The sequence below is a fragment of the Anomalospiza imberbis genome, chromosome 5, assembly GCF_031753505.1.
Source record: "Anomalospiza imberbis isolate Cuckoo-Finch-1a 21T00152 chromosome 5, ASM3175350v1, whole genome shotgun sequence".
Lineage (NCBI taxonomy): Eukaryota > Metazoa > Chordata > Aves > Passeriformes > Viduidae > Anomalospiza > Anomalospiza imberbis.
In genome coordinates, this window is record NC_089685.1 from 57,804,034 (window position 1) to 57,831,768 (window position 27,735).

The 27,735-nt window shown below is 42.3% G+C and overlaps 1 protein-coding gene and 1 long non-coding RNA gene across 2 annotated transcripts in view; one reads left to right on the forward strand and one right to left on the reverse strand.

Annotated features, from left to right (window-relative positions):
* Positions 1–26,944, forward strand: LOC137474457 (uncharacterized). The gene is made up of 2 exons (XR_010999361.1): positions 1–344; positions 15,000–26,944. It is a non-coding gene; the product is annotated as an uncharacterized lncRNA (long non-coding RNA).
* The window catches only part of NUAK1 (NUAK family kinase 1), a 46,556-nt gene continuing 42,072 nt past the window's right edge, over positions 23,252–27,735 (reverse strand). The window contains exon 7 of the mRNA XM_068191041.1: positions 23,252–27,110. Within this exon, the coding sequence (XP_068047142.1) occupies positions 25,957–27,110 (1,154 nt within the window). The 3' untranslated portion in view covers positions 23,252–25,956. The remainder of the gene's footprint in view (positions 27,111–27,735) is intronic.

Genomic DNA, 27,735 nt, shown 5'->3' on the forward strand with positions numbered 1-27,735 from the left:
CTGCCTGCACCCATTTTGTTGTGCCTTCAGCTGATTTTGTACTCAATGTTTTCTCCAGTCACCCCTTTGAACTTCCTGTTGATGCCTGAAGTGTCTGCATGTCAGGCATGTTTTCCAGCCACAGTGTCATTCTTCTTCCTGCACCTATTTTTAAACTTTCTAGCTCCTTTTGATGGTGGGCACAGCATCGTTCAGTGCAGTAATGCAATGGCAAGAGGAAGACACAGACAAATTAAGCATCTTTGTGATAAAGCTAAAGTAACTAAACCAGCCTGCAGTTCCTTTGCAGCATTTGTTTCAGGTCTTGGCCTCTCCCAAAGTATTCTCAAGGAAACCATAACAAGGTAAGATGTTGACTTGGCTATTTTTGTGACAGTCCCCAAAGTCCTGGTCACTAAGGGTCTTATATTTGGGCTTATGCTTGGCCCTTCAGGCAGGACAGTCATAGCATCCAAGGGATGCCCAGGGAGTAATTGTATACTCCTTGTGCAAGGAGTATGCATATAATTATGTATTCCCAAAGTGTACAATGCTTGGTAATTATACACAGTAGACCCAAAAATATCATTTAACACGTGTGCTGGTTTTTAAGGCAAAAATACTGGTGAATTTACTTTGTGATTATATGGTCCTTACCACATGCACTTTCTTCCAGTATTTGATACTTACTATGTCATTAAATGGTCAGCAATTGCTTTGGAGGCAAAGACTGCTTGGAAAATTGTTCTCTGCAAAATGAAGCATTATTTTAAAATCATTAACATTTTTCACCACAGCATTTTTCCTAAGGAAAAATCTACAAATCTTGCAATTCAACTTCAGTCTACATTATTGTGGAGATATTTTGTGTTTCTGTTATTCTGAGAAAGCATAATGATGTTGCTCTCAAACTTTTATAATCAATGTTTCTCTCTATCCATTTTCCTCTTTAGGTCCTTCCCTCCTAAACCAGAAATAAAAATTGCAAGCTGACTGTAATTTTAAGCCAACAATATCCCTGTTCCTCCTGAAGCCAATGGATGTGGCATAGTTCCCACTGACTTTCCATAGTCCAAGTTCTGTTTTAGGGATTCTTGCCATGTGGATGGAATAACTCCACCAAGGTCAACAGGTTTGCACAGAAATTGCCTGGGCACAATCGCAGCACAACCCATCCTAGTGGTAGGAGGATCTCTTCCAATTTCTTCTGAAGCAGGCATATCTACCGATGCCTGCACACATGCCAGACTGGAGCTTGCAGTGCACAAGCTCTCTTTATGTTTGCTAGCATGGTATGTTATTTTGTTAGATTGCTGCGCTGCAGCACAGAAACACATCAGCCCAACTCAGCCTGATTAAAAATTAAGGAAAATGTAGACTGAAAGAAACAAAGAGGCAGAATATTCTAGTCAGAATATTCTATATCAAGACTTAAAAGGCTCTAACTAGAGTAATTTTTATGGCTCCTGATGTAAGGACTAAATTCCTATTTAGCTCTTCTGCTTTTGCTTGAGTTTTCTATTTCTTCCAAGGAACACTGAAAATATTTAAGTGGTGATTCATAACAATATGACACCAGTTAAGTTCTGAGACTGGAATTCACTCATTTTCAGAGGACCAGCAGAATGGCTGTACATTACTGCTTTGTCAAAATAAAGCTCAAAGGAGACTGTGGTAAAGCATGTACCCCATCATTCTGGCTGCATACACAGGGGAGAGTTTCATCCTAGTTTGCAGATCTTTGCCAGCATGGCATTCTTCAGAACAAACTGTACCCAAAAGCAATGTGAGCATGGAAGACATGACTCTCTTTAGCTTCTGTGGTCATGGTATCCATCTGGGCAAACAAGATCTGTTAATTTACGATGGCTCCTACCACATCTTGTTTTCAGTCCTGGTGAAAGCAATGAGTGGTTTATGGAAGCCAAGACCAGACAGCTAAGGACAGCTTGGGTAGAAAAAGAGGATGTGAACACAGCACCTGGCCACAGAATTACTTGCTGGTTGGTAGGTGCAAACAAGTGATTTTAATAACTACAATGCTGGACCACATAATACAGTTCAAATGCTAAATGTCAGACTAAAAATGTTTTGGGGACTGGATTCTTTAATAATAATAATAATAAAGTATTTCTCATCTGAAAGCCACATGCTTTCCTTAGCCATTTTCCTTTTGAGGAAAACCACCCTTTTTCAGATGTTTCTCAGCTGACAGATTGCCACATCGCCTGCCTTAGAAAACAGATGCATCCTGCCTGTGCATGCCTGTGTCAGAAGAGTGAGTTTGAAAATAGCTGTCCCTACAAGAAAGACCTTCTGATCATATGAAGGTGCATCATATGCAAAGATGGTTCCGGGGTTCAAAGCAACTATACCCCTCAGGCGTCTTTGCTCAGGTCCAAGTAGTATAATCATTTTTGCCTGGAACCTCTATTTTAATTGCTTGGGCCAAACTTTTTTTGGGGGGGAGCCCAGTATGGCCACAGAATGACTGCCCTCAAATGCTTGTTACCAGCTAAGATAAAACCTAGGGTTTGGGGCACCTGTATTTTATAATACTACTAAAAATACTGTGTGAGCCTTTGGGTTTCAGCCTTTCTTAGGTCAAAACATCTTGATGCTCTCTGCTCTCCCACAGAGAACAAAGTGTACCCCTGTTTAACCAGCAAGAAGCCCCAAAGTGCATCTCTGCAACTTCATCTAGCAGCAAAGCCAGTAGATCTGCTCTGAAAATAGAAGCAGCAAAAGAGAAATGGGTGATGACTCACAGCTTAGCAGTGCTCTTGTTTATAGTGGCATAAAACAAGAGTAACTCCCTTGACACTGGTGAAGTTAACACCCTTTCAAGTAGCCACACTTCTTGGATAATTTTAGATAAATCTACACTCATTCATCATTATTCAGCTTTGATATTGAATTGACTCAACTGGTTTACAATTCAGTGAGGCTCCAATGCATCTGATCAATCAAGAGTAATGAGAGAAGCCGAGCTTATTTGTACAAGTGCAAATAATTGCTTGGGTGACACAGGCCCTGCATCATGCAGTCTATGACTTTCCCAGACAGAAGCTCCCCTGCAGTCACTAGACAGGTATTAGTTTAAAACAAGTGGAAAAGAGTGGGAAGAAAGCTTGGCTGAGGGATGAACGAGAGTGTTTGTTGGTTACTTGCATTTCCTTGGCATTACACAACACAATTTTTGCAGACATGGCTAGATTCCTTCCTGGAGGAACTTGCTGAGCACAAGGGTGGGTTGAGGATTTTGCTTGCCTGTTTGTTTTCCTTCGAAAAGCAGGAGGTTTCTCATTAAGAGTTTATGGGAAATGCAGTTATATAAAGGTGTTTATGTTTTAGTGAAAATATTTACTAGGGGGAAAATGTTTCTCATCTCTACTTTCAGTTCCTGAAAAGAGATAAGAAAGGTGCCTGATCTCCTATGGGAAATCCCAAAAGAGAACAGTATCACATGCAAAACAACCCCCAAAAAATTTGGCAACAGACCTAGGGCAATCAGAAGTACAAGAAAAGCTCTAAACAATGCCCCAGTTACGGAGCTATCTATTGTCATTGCCTATGTAAAAGCTGATGGAGGTATTCTGCTGATCCAGCAGTGTGCTATTCTCTGGCCAGACCCCCCACTTAGATTTCTGGGCCACCCCACAGCAAGCAAGAGAAGTTATCAGACCTTGTTGATTGTCCACTGAGGAGTGGAAATGAAAACAGCTAAACATCTGCTATTCTTCACAGCAACATTACAGCTCAGCTATGCAATCCACCTAGCTCACTTCCACTCAAACGAAGTGTGGTGCCAGCGTTTCCAGTATTATAAATCAAGGTTACAATCTGAGATGCTGTTAGAGATCCTATAAATAAAGATAAGAATATGTGGGGTGGGGGGAAAGATGATAAAAAAGATCCCACGTGTGGGGATTTGTGCTGTTGCTCAAACAAAGGGATGGGATTCAACAGGCACAGCTGCTCCTTGCCTGTTGCTGCCTCCGCCCATTCATTTTAAACAATATCCATATTTAATTGAGCAATCTCAATGATATTTTCTCAAGTGCTTTTGAAAGGTCTGTTTGGTTCATTTTCCTTGGCACCTTTATCCTCCAGCTGCTAATTTCCTCATTACTAAGGACGCTATCACTCACAGGAGGTCTAGATCTTGACTGGTCCTGGATCCAGTAGATTTTAAAGCTGACATGGTGGGATATTATCCATTGTGATATAATGGCATTTTAAAAAAAGCAATTTTAGTCAGCCTTTAAAGATGTATATGGGAAGTCAATGCCTAGGTTTTGTCCCCTTTGGAGCAGCAGCCAGCAGCAACTAAGCACCGTGCAAGTACTGTTCTGTGCCTGCCTCCACACCTCCTTTTGTGCTCATCTCTGTAGTAATTTACTGACAGCAGAAAACAGCAACTTTTGGCTTTCCCTGCATTTGGCTACTGCACTGTGGAGCTGAAGCCTGAGAAAAAGGAACATGTGTGGTATCTACACAACCATGTGCAGAGCAGACCGGAGCTGGGACAGAGCATCAGCATGTAACCCCCAAGGAGGGTCCTTGGCACAGGTTGCATGTGCTGAATAAAGGGGGCTCAATCTGAGTCTGGGCTACATCACATGGATCTGCTCTGACATCCTGGAGGAGCCACAGCAGGACAAGGGGAGACTGTGGGGAATCAAACCCTCATATATCTTCATAACTTCTGGATGCTAAGCCATGCTGCTAACCCACTTTACAATCAGATATACAGGGAATATGAAAGACAAAGGAAGCCAACAACATCTTGGAAATGAAACCTCTTTTACAGTTTAGGGTTGCTTTCATTTTTGCTAAAGCACTGTCAAGTCTGGTCTGTGATCACAACTCCAGGCATCAGGGAACATTAAGTTCTGGGGTGGGCACTGTTCCCCAGCCAGCTCTTGGGAGGGAGGAAGGCGATGAGGGACTGCTGAGATATCCCAGAAAAGGAAAAAGCTGCTACCCAAGGTATGTGGTGCAGACACCCCAATGTCACTGCAAGTAGTCAGCCTGGGTCATTCAAGCTCAGCTCCTGGCAGGTTACTAGCATTTGGGACTATCTGAGCCTAGCCAACAGGGGCTGGCAGACATTGCTGCCCCAAGGGCCCTGGCCCTGGACTGGGGAGGTTACAGAACACCAGCAAACAGGATGAACGAAGCGTAAGATTAGTGTAGATAAGTGCAAGAGATTGTCTAGTGCTCCTTAGAGGTGCATTGTCTTTGTTAACACCAATTAAATTTTGCTCGACAGAGTGTACTGTTTCAGGACTTGTTCTGGGATGACTCAATAAACTCAAACAATAGAAAGGAATCACATAGCAGTTGCAGACAAAGTCAATATGAAGGTAACAGACACTTTTTATGTCTTTAGTCTCCTTTATGGCTCTTTCCATCAATTTCAAAGCAGTTATCACCTCTTTGAAATTCAGTAGTGCTGAAGGGCATGGTCAGGCTGTGGCCAAGTAATAGGATAGAATTTTAAGGGGAATGAAGACATGAAGCTGTGGGAGAGAACTGTTCAATCTGATTTGCTTAATGCACTTCTACAGGCAATAGAAGTGGCTAATGCAGATCGGAGGTAGGGGAAACATTTAAAATCTGTAAATTAAATATTTATATTAAAATAAATATGCTTGTGTGTCTTAAAGTATATAATTAAGAACTGCCTGCTAAAATGTACAGTTAGCAAAGCTTAGATGTAATTGCTGTGGCAGTGTTATGTTCTACTTGCAATACCATTACATTCCACTTAGTTTCCCAAGGAAAACTTGGGAAATAATTTATTGCTACCTAGATGAACACAGGAGAATAAATTGTTTTCACAAGCTGAATGTTTTTAATTATTCAGAACTAAATGCAGTGTCACTGACATTTGTTTAATTTTGAAATGCCACGTACTAGGAAAGCATAGGAAAAGTTACTTCATAGATTTTGTCCATGTCTGCAAAGGAAGACTCCTTCTCTTTTTAATGGTCTGCAAAACCCCAAACCCACTCATAATCCCAAAATGGGATCATGCATTTAATCTAATTATGCACTAGACTCTGGAAAATCCTGAGACTTTCCTGTTAGTCTGTTTGGCTTTATCCTTCATCTCGGCTGAAACCTCTGAGCTCACTTTGAGTCTCTGCGACACCATGGATCTGATTCAGCAAAACACTTAAGTATACTCACAGCCCAAGCACTTTGAGGACTTGCATCCTTGCTTGGCAGCACTTTTAAGCACTTACAGGATTTAAAGAGTATACTCAAGTCCCTTCAACTTCATTCAAGCATAAGATCTACTTAAGTATTTTGTTTAATGAAAGTATAAGTGATTAAAATATCACCAATGCAAATGTATTTTTCTCTGGTTTGCACAGCTCACTTCTTTTTCAAGTAGCCCATCTTATTGGACCTATTTGTTTGCACTCACTTTAAATGCAGAGCTGTGTGTGGGAACTCTACAATTAATTTCTCCAATCTGTTTGATTTTCCCTGCAGATGTAGGGTTCCCAGCTTTTTTGGGAAGTGCTGTGCTACAAAGTATTTAGCACCATGCTAAAGACAGAGCAGAGCTACAAGTCAGGTTCACTGCATGTGACAGAAGCAGATGAGCAAGCTAAGCTCTGTTTCAGCCCTCTTAGGCAAGATTTGTGCATCTTTGACTCTAATCTTGCAAGCCACATATGAGGAAATAATCTTCATCCTCTCAAATACATCCTTGAAGTTAGTAGAAGCAGTCGATGCACAGAAAGCTTGCAAGGACTAATCCTTATTTAAGCCAAGAGAAGAGAAAACAGTGCAAATCCAGTTTGAAGGAGATCATGTGCATCTGCCACTGGAGTTGGTGGCAATTCAGCACCAATATCAGCTTCAGCAGGCACAGTGCTAAGGGCAGCGCTGGACCCTTTGTTGTCTGTGCCATCCACAAAACCAAGCAGAAAGACTGCTTTTCCCACACTGTCGTGGCATGATATAAATGAGCTCAGGCAAGACCGTCTATAAACCCTCTTCTCTGCAGTCTCTTTTATAAGGCTGGGTAATTATATAGGAATTACCTCTCAGCCTGATTCTTCAATGGCTCCTGAAAAATACAAGGAAGGTATTTGACTCCATCAGAAGGCAAGTTTTGTACTGCAGAACTGTTGTATTACATCCATGAGAAGAGCCCAGGCAGCACAGCCTATGTGTCAAACTATCTCCCACTAGTCCTTCCCTTTAGCAGAGGAGTCCATCCTAATTTCTCTCTGACAAAAAGATACAGCTTAATTCCTAAAGCTACAGGATGACATGCCAGCTGCTGGGAAATTCTGCATCTGTGATGAAGCAGGAGGAATTTTGGCACTGGATCATGCCCCAGAGGAGACCAGTTCTGCTTGGCAACTTGGCCAGGGAGAGTTTTAAAGTGGGATCTTTTCTCAGGACATACTTAAGAGAAAAGCCATCTTACAGGAGGTAAATGCAAGTAGTAAAACTGTACCAGGTTCAATAAACTATGTTGACAGAGACATTGATCTCAGCACCAAAATGAAAAGAAGATTAATCTAGCTTTGGTGATGCTAATGCACTGGGGAATCAATTAGTACAAAGAGACTGCAGAAACCCCTAAAAACTCTCAGTGTACAGAGTTCTAGTCAGAAGGTTCTTTTCTAAAAGATCAAAACACCCAGGAAACCAGCAGCTTTTAAACAGAGAGGTACACGCACAGAGGTCAGCCAGAGAAAGAAATACTACTTTTTCTCTTAGATTTGAAGGGTTTTACCCTTGAACAGAGCTGGTCAGCAATACCAAACAACATCTGCAAGAGAAGGGTAGCTAAGCACAGGACAGGCCTCAAGGACACACAGTTTTATAACCATCATCTTGAATAGGATATCTTAAATCTGATTTAATCTCAGGCATCTTGAGTAATTTATCTGAAACATCCATATGAAGTGCTTTTTTGGCCTATGATCCTTTCATAGTCGGGAGAGAGGATGATTCAGCTCACCTGTTCTTCATGTGCAGCCTCAGGTGATGGTCGAGGGAGTCGCATCAGAGAAAGGACTTAAGCCCTGTGAGTCGGAACAGGGCTGTTTCCTTGTCTTACATTCTTCGCAATGAATGATAATAACTCTTGGTACTACTCGTCCTTTGATTTTTTTTCTATTTGATTTTGAAGTTGCTTTTTTCCTGCCTGAGACTAGATAATCACTATTTTTTAGTATTTACTTTTCAGCCAGCTGTGGGGCAGGATGTGGAAGTCCTCAGACAGCATTGCCACAGAGTGGATAAAGCTCTCCTTTCCCTGCTCCCCTCAGGGAGAGTGGGAGAGCGGCAGGGCCTGAAGCCTGGCTTCCTCTCCATCCTGTCCACCCTGCCACTGACCCCCCAGGGCCACCAATCACATAAAAAACCGAATTTTCAGAACTGCCTGACACCTGCAAGTCTCCAGTAGGAGCTGTCAGTGCTCCTCACGCTGGCAGGTGAAACATGAGGCGTGCGGCAGTGGTCGGCTCCAGCCATGTGTGGCTAAACTCGGGCCTGATGGGGTCGGCACTGTGGTGTACCAGGTAAAACCCTGAGTATCCTTCCTGCTGCCACAAGAAGAAAAAAGAGACAGCACAGGGTCCCAAGGCAAGCCCTGAAAATGCCTGTGGAGCAGCGGCACAGGTCTGCGTGGTGACAGGACACCCTGACGATGGCTCACGCCAGCCTGGCCCAGTCCTTCTGGGCCGGCCTCAGCAAGGCCCCTCAGGGGTGCCACGAAACCCCCGGTCCCACCTCGTCCTTCCACCCAGCTGCTGCCAGGTAAGGCCCTCGGGGATGAGCTTCTGCACCTCAGGCACTTCCACCGTGAGTGGCCATGGGCTCTCCAGGGCAAGCCGAGACACCCAGGGCCATCCAGGACCCTCCCCACTGCCACAGGTGCCCCTCGAAAGGCCGCTGGGGGGTCCCTCATGGCATGCTCGGAGCAGCCGTCGGCCATCAGCGCCGAGGCAGAGTACCTTATTTAACCCTGCTGAGGGAAACACCAGCTCTTTCCCTTCTCACCATTTGTGTTCAGTGGCTAATCCAGGAAACACACGTCCTTTCTATTTACTGAGAAAAGAATGAATAACAACCATGTTTCTCCCCGGCACCTTCCCCCTCTCCGGCCTTGTCCTCGCTCCCCTCCCCACCTTGCTATTAAAATGGCAGCCTCTGTGCTGCAGACATCGCAGGGCTGCTGGAGCACTTAAGCAGCGCCCTGTGAGCTGCAGCCATTTACTACGTGCGATTGTTTCTGCAAGACCTAATAATTCTACCATTGTTATTACAACACTGTGCACTAATACAAATGAGCTTGTAAATAGGGGTCCAACTAAAATAAAACCATTATAATCACAGCCCAGGCTGTAAATCACAGACTAGTGTATTCTGCTGTGGTTTGACCCTGAGCCAGGCAATAGTCAAATAATCAAACTGCAGATGTTGGGATAGCAAATCTGCTTAAATTTAAACAGTGGCAAAGATCCAAACAACAGGGGGGATGCACAATGTAGGAATTTCCCCCCCACCACCCTTCTTGTTAACTGGGTCTATAATGTAACCAGACATGGTACCCGATAATAGCGCTGCTCCTCAGCAGCTTGTGCAGCCAGCCCTGCAGAGCATCTGCAGAGTGACTGATAATTAGCACTATCTGCCAGGCTTGCAGGGACATCCCTCCCAACAGGCCCATGGCCACTGCCAATGGTGAGATCAAGCCCTCCAAGCCTTCTTGGGGGAGAAGCCCAGGGGTACCCAATAATGTTCTGTGCCATGAACTGCGTTAGAGTTACCCCAGAAATAAATTATTCAGAGTCATAGATTGACTCCCTCTAATTTCATTAGCTTCTTGGTATGAGTAAATCCTCTCCCTTCTCTGTCTCACTCTCAGATGTCCCTGTTCCCCCACAATAAAACCCAGCGCACAGCTGCAGTCTGGACTCTTGCTCAGGGGAGTTCATGGTGGGCACTTAGCACCCCATGCTGGGCTGAGGGCTCATGTCCCCTACCTCAAAGCATCCTTGGCCAGAGCACACACAGAGACCTGCCTAGAAGTGGTACACTGAGGGCCATTTCATTGAGCAAGCAACATGCAATGGGGAGCAGGAGACTGTGCTGCAAATGTGGGGCAGCTGGGAAGAGGATACACATGAGGCTGTCTGTTCTGCCAGCTGTTTCAATGGCTGTGGGAGGTGCGGTGTGGTTGCTTTTCCTCCAAGTCAGAAAGCAGGATCGGTGTCAGTAGTGCTCACAGGCGGTGTGCTTTTGTCTGGAGAATACAAGAGCCCTGGCTGTTGCCCCATGATATTTAAAATGCTGCTGTAAGCTTCTTTAAGAAAAGTCCACGGTCATTTGTTTCTCTGACAGCCCAAGGCAAACAAGTTGTATGGGTCCAGTTGCTCACCACGTTGTCACATGTGGTCACAGGACTGTTAAATGTGAGAACCTCCTTGATGTAACTTTGACTTACTAGGAAGGAATTTTTTATGCTTTTTTTTTTTTTTAATGCAATATTTAAGCCGCTACCAAGCAACAAGTCATAAGAACAATCAATCACACAAACAGATGCCATGTAAATACGTCTTTTAAGCAAGGAGCTCAAGAAGTCATTGAGGGGATAAAATAGTGATCTCTCTAGGGGAAAATTAGCAAAACGAGCTTGCCAATCTTGGATGAAGGCTGGACAGGATACAAACCAGCCATCCTCGTGAATCTGCTTCTTCTCTGTGGCACTGACACAACAGCTGTGAATATTAATTTTATTTCCCTAAAACCTTGTGACTAAATTCCCCTAGCAGAACAATTTGCCCTTCCTGCTCAGGAAATATTTGCTGTTAAAAAGGCTTGAAGGGAACATGAACCAAGCTGGAGGGACCCCAGAAGGAGATTTTGGTTATAAAAAGCTCATTCACTTATTTGGAACATTTTCCTTAGAAATTGAGAAACCAACTTGGATGTAAGTTCTCTTTCCTCCTTTTTTCCTCTATTATTGATTCTTTTTAAGAGATAGTCTATCTCCCGGAGGTGGCAAACCTTTCTTGGCTTTGGTCTCCTCCTGGAGGGAATACAATGTTAGAAGCAGAAAAATGTGCCACTCAAGGACGTACTGCAAAATTAACACCTTGGCGTGCATTCCTTGAGAAGTCATTCTACTGCATCCAGATTTTCACAGGTTTTCCTGCTCCATCTGTCAAGGGCACCATTTTTAAAAAGTGCTATTTTTTTAGCCTTTGATTTACAGTAAGCCCATTGCTCAGAGGAAGCCTGCAGAAACAGACCAGTTTCCTTTGATGCATTCCTAAATGTCTTGGTGAGAGGAATTGTTCTGGTGTGTGAATCAACTCTGCTTCCTCTGCCTGTCAGACAAACAGTGCAGCCTTGTACTGCTGATATATGCCATGCTGCACGGGATGTGGTTGATCTCCTCTGCTGCTGCTGCTGCTGCTCCTCCTCAGAGATCTGTTTCACAATGTGAGCAGCAACAAGATTAAAATCAATGCTGGAGGTTGTTGTGAACATTAAGCATTAAATAAACTCCAACATTGTACCATAATTCCTCATGAATGATTAGATCATCCTGCTGGGATTGCTACCATTATACATAAGGCAAATGTCACTGGGTGCCTCATAAATTTAGTATACAAGTACTAAATATATTAGGTCTGATTCACTGCTGCCCAGCTTCAGTTTATCCTAGTATGAGGCAGAGGAGTTACATAGGCATAAATGTGCAGTGAAACACTGGTTCCCTTCTCATTTTAAGGCATCAGCTGTTTCCACTGACTTTCATAACACTGATGCTAAGTAGATTCACAGTTGCTCCACACCAGCTATGTGAAGTCTCAGCTGTGGTAGATCATGCAAGAGATCCAGTCCTGGGGAAAAATATAGGCTGGTATTTCTGGCATAGAAATGCAACCCCTAATAGTGAAGGCAGGTATAGTTTGCAAAAAAAAAAAAAAAAAAAAAAAAAAAAAAGGTGCTCTGGAGCTGGATTGACAAAATCAAATTAGCTGATTTAGAAGAAAAAGACAGACTCAAGGCAGATTGGCAGCAGGATAGCTGCTCAAGTCCACCACAGAGCTTATTTTGAACAGGAGCTACATACATGATCCAAAAGCCAGATTGTCTCAAATTCTACAGCACTCCAATGAGAACACTTCTGTCAGCTGCACTGAAACTTTCCTGGGGACAGGAAGGTTGGCACAACACCATCTTGGTGTGTTCCACTGCTCCCATTCCAAATACGGTGACTTTCTCTTGATGTTTCAATTTTTTCCATAAAAAGAGTGATTTCCCTCAAAGATAATTTCCCTCCATCTACTGTTTGGCAGGCAGGAAATAAAAGTCTCGTGTCTCAAAAACATTGTTGGGAAAATCTTTTAAATCATATGCTATTGAAAACAGGAGCAATAATGGAGAGAAAGTGGCCTGTGAAGCTCGCTGGTCCCTGGCTTTCTCACTGAAGGATTATTCCCTGCAATCCCCCTCAGTGCATGTTGTCCAAGGTATTTTTTTTAATGAGGTGTTGACTAATTCCCTCGGGAAATTTTTCGGCAGTCTGACAGGTTTCATTGTTAGCATTCTACCCAGCCTAAATTTTGCTTTACCAGACTTTGTGTCAAACTATTTCCCTCTTTCCTTGGTGTATTATGCATCTTTCAAATATTTGTAGGCAGTTATCATATCCCCTTTTTTAGCCGTCTGTCAGCCAAGTTAAACATAATTAGTTTTTTTAATCTTCCTCCATAAATCCAGCTTGCTTTCTTGAAATCCAGTCCCCTTCTCCTACTTACGTGTCTTTTTGGTATGATGAAGCTACATATTTTGTGGTTACTTTTCACACGCTATCACTGATACCAGAAAGAAGAGGCATCACAAAATCAGACAGTAGGTCAGGGATGGTTTCTAGTCCAGGTCAATTTTTTTGCTTTTTGTAACACAGACTTAGCTCCACTGTCAAATAATTGAGGGTTTCCTTTGAATTTTTATATCAGTCAATATTCACAAAATTCAAACCCTGTAGAATACTTTCAAAGCTAATTGCTGTAGAAGATTAATTAGGAATTTTGTGCACATTCTGTGGGTAGACTTGGAACAGTAGAACACTGCTGGAAATAAATTTACCTGTCATGACAATGTGTTAACTGAAGTGGAAAAAAATACTTTTTTCCGAAAACAATTAGAAAATATTATCCAGTAATTTTGAGCTTTTTTGTTTGTTTGTTTGGCACTTGTGAAACAAGTGTTCCAATGTCCCAGCAGACATTCCCTGAGCATTTGCTACAGGATGCCAAAACCCCATTTTTCAGATCTATGTAAACAACAGGGAAGCATTTCCCATCATATGCATCCCACAGGATAGGATGGAAGCTTAACCAGAGCATTGTTTTGCACTTACTGATTCTGGACACAGGCAGTTTCTATTTACTCATTCAGTTATTATTTATTTTTATATATATATATGTATGTATATGTATATATATATATATGTGTGTGTGTGTGTGTGTGTGTGTGTGTGTGTATGTATATGTATGTATGTATGTATGTAACTTTTGGGAAGAAAGAGACAGGAGATTAAATGCACACAGCAAACATGAATTGAGTGTTCATATTTTCCAACCATTTTTAAATTTCTCCTTGAGATCAAAAGACTTCAGGGACTTAATAGCACTTTAGTTTCAGCTAGGCTCCAGAGGTACACTATTAAAAGGCTGAAGAAATTCCTCCATATGGAGATTTTAAAGATGAACTGCCTCCAGGTCTTGGTTTGCCCACTTCTCAAGGTGACTCTGAAAATCTCAGTTTTGTGCATTAGTAATAAATGACTGAAACAATTTCCCAAGGAATGTGATTGATTCTTCATCTGCTGTAATGTTTGTACCAAGGCTGGTTATTTTTTAAAAGATAAACAGACACAAGTAATGTCTAGTAAATCTGTGCAACTTCTGTTTAGCAAAATGAGCATATTAGAATATAATCCTTTGTCTGCCCTTAAGCATATACTAACACCTCCTTCCTCTGTTGTATGCATGCAGATTTGTAGATTTTCCTCTCCCTCAAATACCACGGCTATGACAAAAAGTGTAAAGAGGCATCCTACTTGTCAAAATGCCTTCAGGGAAATTAGCAATTGAAGCAGGAGAATCCCTGCTGGAAGAAAATCCCTTGAAGCAGGGATAGAAGCATGCTCAAATGTAGGCCTCCTTCAATATTAATATCCTTCCTGAGGGCAGACGTCTTTGTTCTTCAGGCCTCTTACGTACAAATTCTCAAGTCTCCTCTACATACAATTGTAGAATGACTGATCCGCATGCCTGCTTGAAGTTTTTTGTATTTTGAAATTTATATTAAGTGCTCTAATTATAAATTGAAGGGAAGCTGGAAAAAAAATTTATTTTTTTCAGTGTCTTACAGCGTTTTCACAACTTTTCCTATGAAAATGTGCCTGTACCTAAAATCACTGAGACAGTGATTGTGTTATATAGGTCTCCAGTTTCTCTGGTTTAGCTCACAGTAAATTCATAAAGAATTCAAGTGTAGAAAAGCTGAGAGAAAGATCCAAGTCCAAGCAAATGAAAATTATGAGAGGGAGCTGCTTTTGTTATAACAATAGCTCAAAATTTCCTGAACTGCAGATTTTGCTCACTGACAGAAGCCAAAATCATTGCTGATTTTCATTTCTTTGGCTGATGATGGTACTTTTTCAAGATCTCCCCATAGTCATCATGAAAGTGGAACAAAAGGCTTGAAAGCCACTGAGACATCTGACATGAGTAATCATGACATCAGTGATCAGAGTTGTGCTCAGCGAAGGACTTTGGGATATATGCACATAAAAATTGCATAGCTGTGTACGTGCTGTACTCCCACAATGTACTGCAATGTGCCCCACACAGACAACAGCCATCAAACAGCATGGGAGACGCAGTCTGCAGTTTGATTTTTTTTTTTTTGTTCATATTTTTAAAAATAAAAATAACATTACTGGTTTTTACATATAGGAAAAAAGCTGGATGAGCAGCCAGGAGCAAACAGGACCGAGTGAAGTCCACCTGGATGCAGCAGGCGGGGCACAGCCTGACAACTCTGCAGGTTAGTGCAGGTCTGAGGCGCCCAAAGTGACTCTCCCTTCTTGCTCAGCAAACAGGAGAGATTTTGTTCAGCCTGGTGGGGATTCCCAGCACAGAAACCAACTGCTCCTGTCACCGCAGTCACTCCTTTCTTCCAGAGCTTGGTTATCTTCTTTTAAAGCAAAATGCCTGTGCTAGGAGAAGGTGTGAATTAGGTTTGTCTAAGGGGAAGGAACTGTGGAGTGGGATGACCAGTTAAGAATCGGTCTCTGATGTTGTCTCTGCAAATCCACAAATCAAATTAGCTTGAACAAACTGGAGGAAAATACATGGCACAGGCACCCTGGCCCTTGAGTAACAATGAGCAGCAGCAGGCTATGCTTCAAGGGGAAAAAAACCAAAACAGTGGTGGAAGTAGGTACAAATGACTTCAGGGGATCCCTGAAGTCATTCAGCTCAAGGTGTGTGTGGTGCAGTGCATTTTTGCAAGGGACAACACAACAAGGATCCTGGAGGTTTCCTGGGTGTGATGGCACATTTGGAACAAGGTGTGGGCTTGTGGGGAGGCTGCTGCTGATGTGGCCAGCCTGTGCCAGTGATAGAAATGCTACACAGCCCATGGGGGTCAGGGAAACCCAGTATGGAAAGAGGTGAGGAAAGACTCCTTACAATATCCATTTGCTTTGAGCTCTGACTTTGCATCTTCTTTCCCTCAAAGACTATTCCCTTTATTCTTGCACTTAAAAAGAAATCAAGCAGGTTAAAGGTCAGTTTTATTATTTTTCTTGTTTTTTAAAAAAAGTTTAAACCATCGCCTAAGGAGCCTACCTATGCCATTTGGGAAAGAAAAATCAGCACATAAAGCCAGTCATTTTAGGTGTCCACTACAGCAGAGATTTTATGGGCTACAAAATCAAATATGACAGTGACCCTGGATGTACTGGAACAATCTCTTCTGTTTTTCTCTCCATCACTAAGCTTGCTGATTTATTTCCTTCTGAATCCATAATTATATAAAAGAAGATCAGGGTTATCATTATTATCTTGCCAAAATGTTCATCCCTTATGCAATAACTTCTCTAATGATTCTACCAGAAATGGGGAAATACTCTTCTGGATATAGGATAGACTTATGAGGGGCTATCTGTAGAAAAAAAAAAATAACATCACTAGGGGTTTTGCCAGTAACTTGAACAAGAGTAGAGCTAGGCTTATGCTGACCGTTTTTGAACATTCCAGCTTTGATTTGTTAATGACCATTTGTATGACAGAGTACTGCAAGCCATTTATCTGCAGAAATAAATACTCAGAATAGAAGAAGAAAACAGGACATAGCCAGGCAAGCTGTGGTTTATACCAAAGCTTCATATTTGCAGAAAGACAGATATATAATATTGCTCAGTTTTTTCAGGAAAACCACTACTGAAGCGTTTTTGCCAACCTTTTTGAGTTCATGTCAAAATATAATACTGAAAAGTGACCTTTGGGGATTTTCCTTGGTAGCATTTCACTGTCAGATAGAAAGCCATGGTCCTGAGTCAGCAAGGAACAGGCAGGCCTACCTTTAAACATGTGAAAGTTATTTATAGGAGCAATTTAGTGAATCAGGGTTCATATGAGAGAGATAAGAGGGAAAATTTCATAAAAAAAACCCTAAACTACAGGAAATCCTGGCAGAGTTACATTTGAAATGTCACATGGGCCCACTCCCTACCCTCCTTTTAAAATGAATGCATTAGTTGTAGCAAAACTCTTCTTAATTAAAGTGGTGGTGCTTTGCTGGAAGATGGACTTAATATGGTTTTTTACCAACGTGGTGGTAGATTCATGTTATGGTGGAATATGAAATCCAAGCAAAGCCTCCAGATCTCAATAGAGAACAGATTAATGGAGATCTTTCCTCTGTTAACAGCTAGCTGAACTCATAATTTCCTGAATGCTGACAGGCACCACTCAAAGAAGCAACCACCAAGACCTGTAAGACAGATGAGCACCTACATTTGCTGTGTCCTCGTAGGAACCACTCATCCTCTAAAAACCAAACCTCCCCAGGGTGCCTCAAGTGGGACACTCAAGAACTGTGATAGCCAAAGCTTCTATAAAACCTCTAACCTGAACCTACAATGAATTAGTCCAACACAAAAGGATGTATTTCTAACAAAACCTTGCCTGTTCTCATGAAAGACAGTATTTGTAATCACTGGTAAAAAGACCACATCTGTTTATTTTTTCTAGCTCTTCCTTACCCCTCAAACAAGCTGAAATGACCTTTCAACAACAGTTTATTTCTTCTTGGCTTGATCTGAACAAAGGCTTTCTATTCACATGCATGTGAAGGAGAGTATGGATGCTTTAGTGGAGAAAACCCAAATCTCTCCTTTAAGCTTTTCAGGCTTTCTACTGTCCTCTCAAAAACCAGTCAACCAAGTGTTTGTGTGTGGTGAGGACTGTATATAGCAGGGCAGGGGGCTAAATTAATCTAGAGCCTTCTGATGCTTCCAACACACTTTCATTTAATGGGCAGTTACTCAGTATGGCCTCACAGTATTTCTGGGAATTTGGCACTACACATGGAATGTTCACGCAGGCAGTGTGGACAAGTTTGGACTGGTCAAAACTGATGTCACTTTTGTTCCATTCCTCAAACTGTCTTGAGCTTAGTTTCTATAACTGGAGGACCTTGCTTCAGCTTTTGATGGAGTCTTCCTCAGAAGGTTTAAAGGGGGAAGGCAGATAAACTAATGCAGGAATTCCTGTCTCAGTACCAGCTTTGCCAGAAGAAAAGCCAAATAACTTTGTGGTGGAAGAGCACAGCTTTAATTAAGTTTTAGTGAGTGTGTTGTCAAAAAAGGCCTTTCTGCTGTTTGAAGCAATCAGGTCTGCTCTCAACACGTGTATTTTCTGAAGTATTTTTAGAGATGCCCTCTGTGGTGCTTTTGCAGGTGCTTGGGAGCTGCTGAAGTCAGAGGGGAAAATATGCAAATGTAAATCTTCCTTTGTTTGCATGGCGGAACTTTAACAAAAGCTGTCCCTGGCAGCCCCATTAAAGCGCATCAAGGGCTCTGATCCCTCTCTCACGCTAAAGTGCCTTTGTTCCAGGGCTCCCGGGAGGGGCTCTAAGGGCTCTCCCTCAAGAGAGGGAGCAGCCAGCAGGATCCCATTCTGTGTGCAACTGTGATCCCACTGCAAATGGTGACAAGGGACAAATCTGCATCTCTTGTGAGCAAGGCTAACTACTTGTACTTGCCCTGGGAAAAGAAATAAGGGAGGGTCCAGTAAATCTGCTCCAATTTCAGCATGGAACAGTAGGAAGAAATTAATTTATTTACTCATATCCAGTGCAAGAGAAGATTGTCCCTCTGTTCTCTCACCAAGACAAAATGTTGCCCCTACTCTGCCATATTTTCTGTAATCATCAATAGTTTTGTTTGTTCCAGAGTTACCTGCCTAAGTCATTGCTAGATCAGGATAATAATTTAGAACTTTTCAGAAAACAATGTTCTGGCTCCAGTAAAAAGCAACTGCAGTTACTTCTCCATAGGCCAGGTGATGTTGTTCACGTGCTACTCATCTGGGCTTTTTGTGACTTCTCTATCAATGTCAAAAGAGGTCAATTTCCATGCCCACCCAGACTAGTCTGGTGGGACACCCTGGGATAGGACCACACTAGAAACTTGACCAAAGTATCGTTTCCCTTAGAAAAGGACAGATTTATTGAACTGCAAGACTTAAGTTCTGGGCTGTTGAAAGCTTTGCAAGGGTCTTGTTTTTCTAAGGAGCTGAAGCTTTCTGTCTTCTATGCAGTACTCGCACTCATACACTCCTGAGAAATTAAAAACATTTTGATATCCTAAAACACCACCACTAATGATAAAACTCCTTTGCAGCTGAAGAATTTTTCAATTTCCCCAAAATTGTACAATGCCCTGATGTGTCAGTGTTTTGAAAGACCCCAGACAGCTAAGGAAAGGCTCAAGATTTCAGAGTATCACTGTTTTGAAATGTCCAGCCTAAGGTCCAGCAAGGCTGAGGTCACAGAGAGCAGGTGGTGGCCATCAGTTTCAAAAATTAAGGTGTAGGCAGCTGAAACTGGCTCCTCAGAAACAGGTATTTCTAACACTACTTTTGAAAATACAGAATTCCTCATATGGAGGGGTCAAATGGTGAGCACCTGGGACTGGAAGCCATTCCCACTCAATCCAGTCACAGTTTCACAATTACAGGAATTTGGTTTTTAAGGCTGGATGCTTGTCCAGGTTGGGTCACTATCAGTTTGCACCATCTGGGGATGTAATACTTGACTGTTACTCACTGCCTCTTTCTACCCTGACACAATTGTATCCTAGGAATGCAAGGGGCTTAACTACCTTGGGGTTTCTCACGGCTGGAGCTAACTGAACATTCCTTGTGGCACTGAGTTGTATGGGAATTTAGCAAAGATCTCTTCTCGGGCAGCAGATCCCTTGTCTCAAGAAATCTTCTGATTAAATTGTCAAGCTGTGGGACGTGCAGCTAAAGAGAACAACAGAGTTTGAAGGAACATTTAAAGAAATATTTTTTGACAATTCCCAGTGCAGCTGGGATGATGATACATGCTCTGGTCCTAGCATTCTTGCCTGGCAAGCAAGGGCTAGGACTTTATATGTAAATACAAATATATATTTACATATTTTCTAACATCTGTTATGAATTTGTTTTCCCTTTGGTTCTATTTAAAGTATGTCTTGTCCTATTATCTCTGAGGCTGAAATTTGGAAGGATTTCTTAATAAACTCTATGTACTGCAGAGCTACAAGAAATATTCTCCCTCCTCCACAGCTTTTCAGACAGTCCTACAGTTATTCCTTCCTCGTATTTCTAAATGCAATAGCATCTCCCCAGCCTATGAAAGGAGCACAGTTTTCTTAGTGGATTCCTGCTGGGAAGGGTATAATCTCACCACCAGCTTCCAGGGATTTATATTGGGTCAGTCTAACCCATTTGTCATGGCAGCCCAGCTTTGTAATTGTCCCATAGTTTGGTGCCTGTTTCAGAGAGCTCCCTGCTCTTAGCTCAGGGCTCCATCCACAGTTTCTGCATCCTGGAAGAAAAGCTGTCTGCTGCAAAGGACCTGTGCTGGAGCCACCACTGCAGAGATTTCAACAGCCTCCGAGGCCGAACGATGGCACGGCCAGGGTTAGAGCTGCAAAAGGACCTTGGGAGCAAAGTTCAACCCACTGTCCTGACAGGAGATTTATGCAGTCTATGGAGCAAAGCTAAACAGGACAGCAAGCAGGATTTGGACTACGTGAGAGAGAGACAGGCTTTATTTGTGTTAAGTAAATAGGATAAAGTGAACGGGGAAAAGGCAAAAAAGAAAATGTCAAGGCAGGTCAACGCCAACATTCCCACACGGTCTCTGACAGCAAAGGCTTCAGTGCAGGGTGCTCACTGTGTCACAGATTGGGCATGGATTTTCAGAGGTGCTCAGTGTCAAAAAACCCTGAGTTCACACTGGCAGTCAAGATGCTTTGCTGAATGAAGAAGTCGGGTGATGTCCCGACCCAGAAGTACACCTGTGGCCAGCACCCACAGCTGATTTCCTTATTTTGATAGCAGTCACCTGCCTAACTCCTTCATGGCCCAGCGCCTGGTGCAATACTCAGTGTAAACTTGAGTTGGGATGAGGAGTCTTCTGCAGATTTGTAGAATTGTCTTGTAAAATGCTTTTCCAAGGAACAATTAAGCATCAGTGCAAATAAATATAATTTCCTTAAAAGTTCAGGGCTCGGTATGGCCAGATGACATGCAAATCAAAGGGTATTCTGCACTGATAAAATTCCAGGAAATATGGGGCAGGGAGTAAGGAATAGAGAGAGATAGCCAGAAACAAAAATGCTCAGATCATCTATCCAAAAAAGTTGCTTCTCCAGCCAAGTTACTCAGTCTTTTATGAGAAGGATGTCTTGGTTTGGCAAGGAGGAAAAAACAGCTCCACCAGACAATAAAAAAGGCTCCACTTGAATTCTAAATACCAATAATGGCAGTGGAAACCCAGCTTGTCCTCTGCTGTGGTAAAACTTTCAGTTGAAACCCTGAAATGAGTGACCCTCAAACAGGTATGAGACCTTGGGCTGATGCTAGCAAACATCAGAGTGTCTGTAGGCTCAACAAAAGCATTTTTGCAGATTTGTCTCCAGAAGCAGCTCATTAAAATGAGCTGTGAATCACTGAGATAAATGTCGAATCAAACTGATAAGCTTCTTATATATATAAAATTTACATGAGTATCAGACATCTCCCTTCATTAGGATGGTTATGACTTACCCTGTAGCTATAACTAAGGCTCTGCTGTTGCAAAGTTTTACTGTACATGCTTATGGAGTCAATAACAAATTTATCTGCAAATTCATTTGTCTGCAGTAACTAAAAATTCTCCTCTCTTGTTTCCTTGTTCCTGTCCTGCCCAAACCATAAAAACTCAACAATATCTGAGAACCACTGGAATGCCTATGCAGTAAACATAAAGGAAGACCAGGTCTGTCTACAGATTTGCTACGTGACTTCAGCTAAGGCATATTACTCTGCACTTATCTTCCTTAATAAATAGGAAAATTAAAACTCTGAACTCCCACCTCACCACAGAGCTGTGCACTCTCAGAGCTGTACAAACATCTACATTACTCCTCAGAGCTTGCCACAAATATGCAGCATGCCCCGCCATCCAGAACTCTCTAAAAGTCATTATTTTTAAAATTAAACAAATAGTTTGCCCTCAGCTTCACTTTTTAACTGGTGTGTTAAAAAAAAAAAAAAAAAAAAAGTTGTTTCATAATTGCTGTTACAGAAGAGACTTGCAGTATATTTTCCACCACCAGCACAATTAGACCTTATTCACCTCAGGTGCAAGAACAGGCATGCTGACTTTGACTATACACCTCATAATTCCTGACTCAATTAGCACGCAGCAGATAATAATTCCTTTTGTAATGTATTAACGCCTGCCTACCCTTCTGCATCATTGGCTTCTTCCCTTTATTCCCACTGGGTTTTAAGTGGTCTTAATCTAGCAGCTACAGCCATGGCTTCTTGTTTTAAAAAGCTCAAGAGAGATAAAATGAATTAGAACAATTAAAGTCTTTTTCTTTTTTCATAATATCCAAACCTTGGATCCTAATCCAAACTGCCTGTAATTTAAAAAAGCAGAATATACACCACGGGTATCTTGGCTGGCTGCATCAAGGGTGAAGCTTAATGGTGTCTTGCTCAGAGCCAATATGAAGACATTGCCAACCATTTCCTTTATTTTAACAAGTCCCCAGCACACACAGCATACCTAACACCCAGGTTCCCTTATGATGCCCACTTGTTTTCCAAGAAAAACAATCTAAAGCCTTCTGGTGATCATGGGGATTCCAAAAAAATGAAAACTGACTCCCCTTTTTCCCCTCTCACCAGCTGATTACTCTGTTCAAAGCCATCTGACCAAAATCAACACACACTCGACAGCAGTGAATGGCCATCAGTCTTTTTTGATCAAATTACTGCTCAAACCCCCTAAATTTTACCAACAAAAACATTGTTAATAAACTGTCCCTTTCCCAGACAGGGAGGAGAAAGGACCATGACCATCTGTCTCTGAGCTACAAATGAGTTGTGCTCTGTCTGCTCAGCCAGCTTTGTCTCACCTACAGCACACCTGGCCCACAAGCCTCATTTATCTTCAACAGAAAACTCCCAGCTAGTTGTTCTCCACCAAACTTTTCTAGAGCTGAAAGCTCTGTGTGCTTTGCAGTGCCAAATGCTTCACAGCAAGGGAGTCTCTGTGGCCACCCACATTATATTCAAATGCACAAATGAGCCAAGGAGGTTTGCATAAACAACTTGGTACAAAGTGCTGAGATGCTGCTGTATTTCTGCACGACAAGTTCATTACTATTTGGCATTGGCTCATGCTGATGTACAGTGAAAAAGAAAAGGGGGAGAGAGAGACTCTTCACAGTTACATTAATTTTATTTTATTTAATAAAAAAAACAGTATCAGATTAAAAATACAAACACTTCGGGTGATTATCCAGCGTTTTTCCCTGTGTGCCTTGTAGAGCTCAAACCAACCAAGGATTGGGAGAAAAAAACCAAAAAAAAAACCCCAAAAAATAACACCAAACAATTTTGGCCGGAGCTGTAAAATAATGTTGCACCAATTAAATTACACCAAATATATTATTATAACTTTGAAATGGCTTTCAGACCAATAAATAAAAAAAAAGACAAATTCAAATAAAAAAGTTGACTTTGTATTACAAAAAATTAAATAAGAATCACAACACTAATAGTAACAATGTGCAGTCAAGTTTTTTTTTTTCTTCTCTTCTAGGAATGATAACATGCCAGTAAACATGTAACATGCCAGTAACATGCCAGTAAATCCCTACGTAACATTTCCAGTTTGGCAGCAAGCAGTCACTCACTCATTCACATTTGTACACAAGGAAGCAGGCCTGGGCAGAAGCCTCGGAGATAGGAGCCTTCAGGGTGCTCCTCACTTCCCTGCCATGGCCAGCTGAGCTCCCTTCCTCCTGAAACCTCTGTAGCTCCACTCAAGGTTTAGTGCCAGATGTGCAGGGAATGTGTGGTGCACTGGATAGCACTGCACGGGTCAGCACTGACTCACACCAGCTGAGGATGCAGCTCTTACACCCCAGGGCATGAGTTAAAAGCCATGGCTGCAGGGCACATCCACCCTTGTTTCAGAAAGGCCATGGAGACTACGTTGAGTTGTTTTAAAATGCACCACAGCAAACCTGTTAATTCAACACACTGCAAAAATGGGGTGCTGGTTTGGGATGGGGTAAAAGAGCACATGCAGGGCTTGTGAGAGATGAGACATCTGAATATCATACAGAGAGGTACACATCTGTAGAGAAGTGACCTGCAGTTGCCCTTCCTGAGCAAATGACAGTGGGCCAGATTTCACTTGACCACCTGAGAGTACATCTCTCAGAGATTTCACGGTATTGACGCTGTTTATTTCAGAGTCAAATTTGGTCCAGTGTAAGTGAATAAGTAAAAGGTAAAAGTTCTCCTCAGAGGCAGATTAACTGATTTAGGAAACTCAAGCTGGTTCATCTTTATGCTAGGTAGCCCACTTGATTTTTAGGAGGAACCAGCAGACTTAAGTACCATGACACACTGAATAAGAGGAATCTGCAAGTGAAATAGCTCCCTGTCCCAGATGCCAACGATATATGGACTTATCCCCAGTTCCCAAGGAATCCCCAGAGGAACTCTATTCAGTTTCTGCACCATCTCTACAATTTGGGACACAGTGGGTAGAACTCTGCTTTCAGTTCCAGTTACAGGGCAGGAGTGAGACCAGAACTTGCCCCATGTCCCTCTGCTCTGGTTATGAGTGTGGATACAAGTTTTGCAGCTGTGGATCATTTGACATCATTGGCTGAAACCTGTGATTTAATCACACCAGTGCACCTCCAAGAAAGCCAGGGGCTATGTGCTCATGGAAATGAGACTAAAATGGGCCTGAAGATTCCAGCTTGCCCAGGCCTGTCAAACACACAGTGCCTTTCTGACATAGGCTTACATTCAGGTAATCCAGTAGACCCACGTGGTACCTTTATGGGAGTTGAAGCCTTCGGTCTGGATAGCTGTATATGTCTGAGAACACAAACACATATCCTTTTTTTTTTCCTAACTGGTATCATTGTACACTCAGTACCAGCTACACTAGACAGAGGCAGGCCCACAACTTTATGCTAACTCTGTTATTAAATCTACCATTATCATTTCATCATTCAATTCTTTCTGCTCCGTTAACACCAACCTAGAAACATTTTCATTTGCAGAAAAGCATTGTCCCATTAACTTTCTGACCTCTATCCATTTCTTACATCCTACAACCTTCTCCTTACCTAACATTCTAGTTGCAAACTACTGTCACCCCCAAATACTACAAGCTAGCAGCAAGGTGGCACCATTTGCTGACAGTGACTGAACTCTAGATTGGAGGGTCAGTTAACCCTTGAGACCCTTTGTCAGATCCATCTTTGTCTGGGCATTCATCTGGCTGGCCATTTTGAAAGAGTCACAGATTGAATATATGGGTTGAAATGCCTTAAAAGGTCATTTAGTTGCTGACAACACCCATTCCTTCCAGTTGCCATTATAATTTCTGTGGCTCTGTTTTTGCTGGTAGTTGGAAACAATTTTAGAACTTTCTACTCACTGAAGAGCAATGGCTCTGGACAATGTGGGAGGTCTAGATATGAATGCCTGCTCCACTGCTTGTCCTTAAACACCTCATGAGGTTTTTCTGGGGCAAGTCTCTCGAATTATCTTAGAACATGTTCAGAACCTCTCAGGTCACTCTGGTGGAAGGGACCATGGTGACCACCTCGCCTGGTGTCCATCATAAAGCAAGCCAAAGATTCCCACTGAGCAATCACTGTACCTAGACAAATAACTTCAGAGGGAAATAAAGCCTCTTGTTCTAAAAGGCATCCAAATCTGACTTGAAGAGTTCAGCTCATCTCTTCAAAAAGCTTATCTAATTACAAACCTCTCAAAACGTGTGTCCCTCACTTCCAATTTTAATTCTGTCTAGCTTTGACTTTGAGCCATTAAGTCTTGATGCTTTTGTCTACTAGCTCCTGTCTACAGATACAAAGACCAAAGGTTTTTCTCTGGTCAAGTAGGAAATTATTTTGAGGACACAAAATTAGAGAAGTGTGAGATGGCTTTGGGGTAACTTTACTTGGAGTTCAGCTAAGTAGGTACAGTTAACTCCTCTGAATCAAAACCTACCATTGTCAGCAAATCAGTGACCTGGCTTACTCCATCATAAAGGTACACAGAATAACTCCTTTCCCTCCCTTTTCCCATCTTCCCTCTGCTAGTTGAGCTTGTTGCAGATCTCTAGGGCTTTCTTGTAGACCTGAGTCACATCATCCATGTCTGTGAGAAGAGAAAAACTGCTGTCCCCCAGACGGTTGCGGTAACGCTTTAGATACTGTAGCCGTGGGCGGTTCTGAAGTCCTTCGAAGTCTTGGATCTGGAGGAAATTTTCAGCAGACACACAGCTCCGTATTCTCTGCCTGTTTGGCCTGTTCTCTTGCAAATCCAGCAAATCAAATGAGTCACTGGACAAAATACTGTCATCACTAATTACGCTGGAAGGGCGACTGTAACTTCGAGGTAATGCGTCCCCAGGCAAGACCATTTCTTCCATGGCCTCCAGCGTTGGTGTGTCAGGGCTAATCAAAGCAGGTTCCGTGCTGTTGGTAGAATACTTGCTGTTGTGTTTCAAGATGCCCTTACGCCTGCAGGAATGGCTGTAAGACCCATTTCTGGATGGCTCTGTGACCCCTGGAGAAGTGTCACTGTTTACTGTTTCATCATTATTGTCCAAGAGTTCAGAAGATTCACTTCTTTCTGGAGAGGAATAATAGCCAGACTCCCTCTGCTGAGTCTTCTTTAAGATTCCTTTTTTTGGCATTAGTGAAGACTGCTTAGTGCCATATTTGCCAGCTACCTCTCCCTCTACAACACTTTTAATGGCCACACCAGTCCTACACAACTCTTGCTCCATCTTAAAAGCAGAGGGTAACACTGGGCTGACAACTCCTTCAATGAAACCTGCACTGTGAGAACGATGTTCACTGTTGCTCCTTTTCTTCAGGATGCCTTTGGGTCTCTTGGAGGTTGGTTTGGTTGCATTTTCAGCTCCTCCTTCCTGGGTGGATTGTGCAATGTCATTTTCCTTTTTTGATTTTTTCAGAGACCTTTGTCTCTCTAGTGTGACTTCAGGACCTTTGGGCTTAGAAAGGCACTTGATTTTGGTATCAGTCTCTGGTTGGAGGCCAGTAGAACGGTGATGCCAATCAATGAACCTTGCCAGCAGTGGGGACTCGGAGTCCCTCATGGCATCACAGTCACAAACACTGCTCTTGTAGCCCCAGTTAACCCACCAGTGGTTGGCAATGTCTTCAATGGTTGCTCGGCGTTCGGGGTTCACCATCAGCATCCACCTGATAAGACCACGAGCATCTATGGGTGAAGAATAGCATGTAACATTTTTAGAACATGGGCATTCTTAGGTTTGTCAGTTTAAATTGAAAGCATGAAGACAATCAAATGAGCAAAAATAATGCTCCATACTACAGAGAAAGTGAAAAGGAACAAGGCTTTGACCATCAGTCAATGATGGAAAATACCTCTGAGCACTATTTTTTATCAGAAGAATATGATTCACTCTGGAAAATGTACTCTGGGCTCTCCAATAAATTAATGTTTGCACTGCATTAGAAAGTGAATAGTTCCATATTACTGAAGGAAGTCACCAATCTATTGACTCTAATGACAAAACTTAGAGGGAAATAAAACAAAATTGGGATATTTTAAATTATCCACACATTATTGTTTCTGTATTTACTTTTTTCCATAAACAATGTAGTCTTCTGTGTATTGTAAAGGTTTATTTCCATATAGAGAGCGAGAAGACAGAAAATTGAAAGGAATGGCAAACAACCAATACAAGATATATTATATTAAATATAATATTTGTATAGATATTTAAGGCTAGAAGGAATCATTATAATCAGTGAGTCAGACTTAGCTGCTACTTTTCTGTGAGGTGACTGCTTAATGTGCTATCCAAGAAGATAGTGTGAAC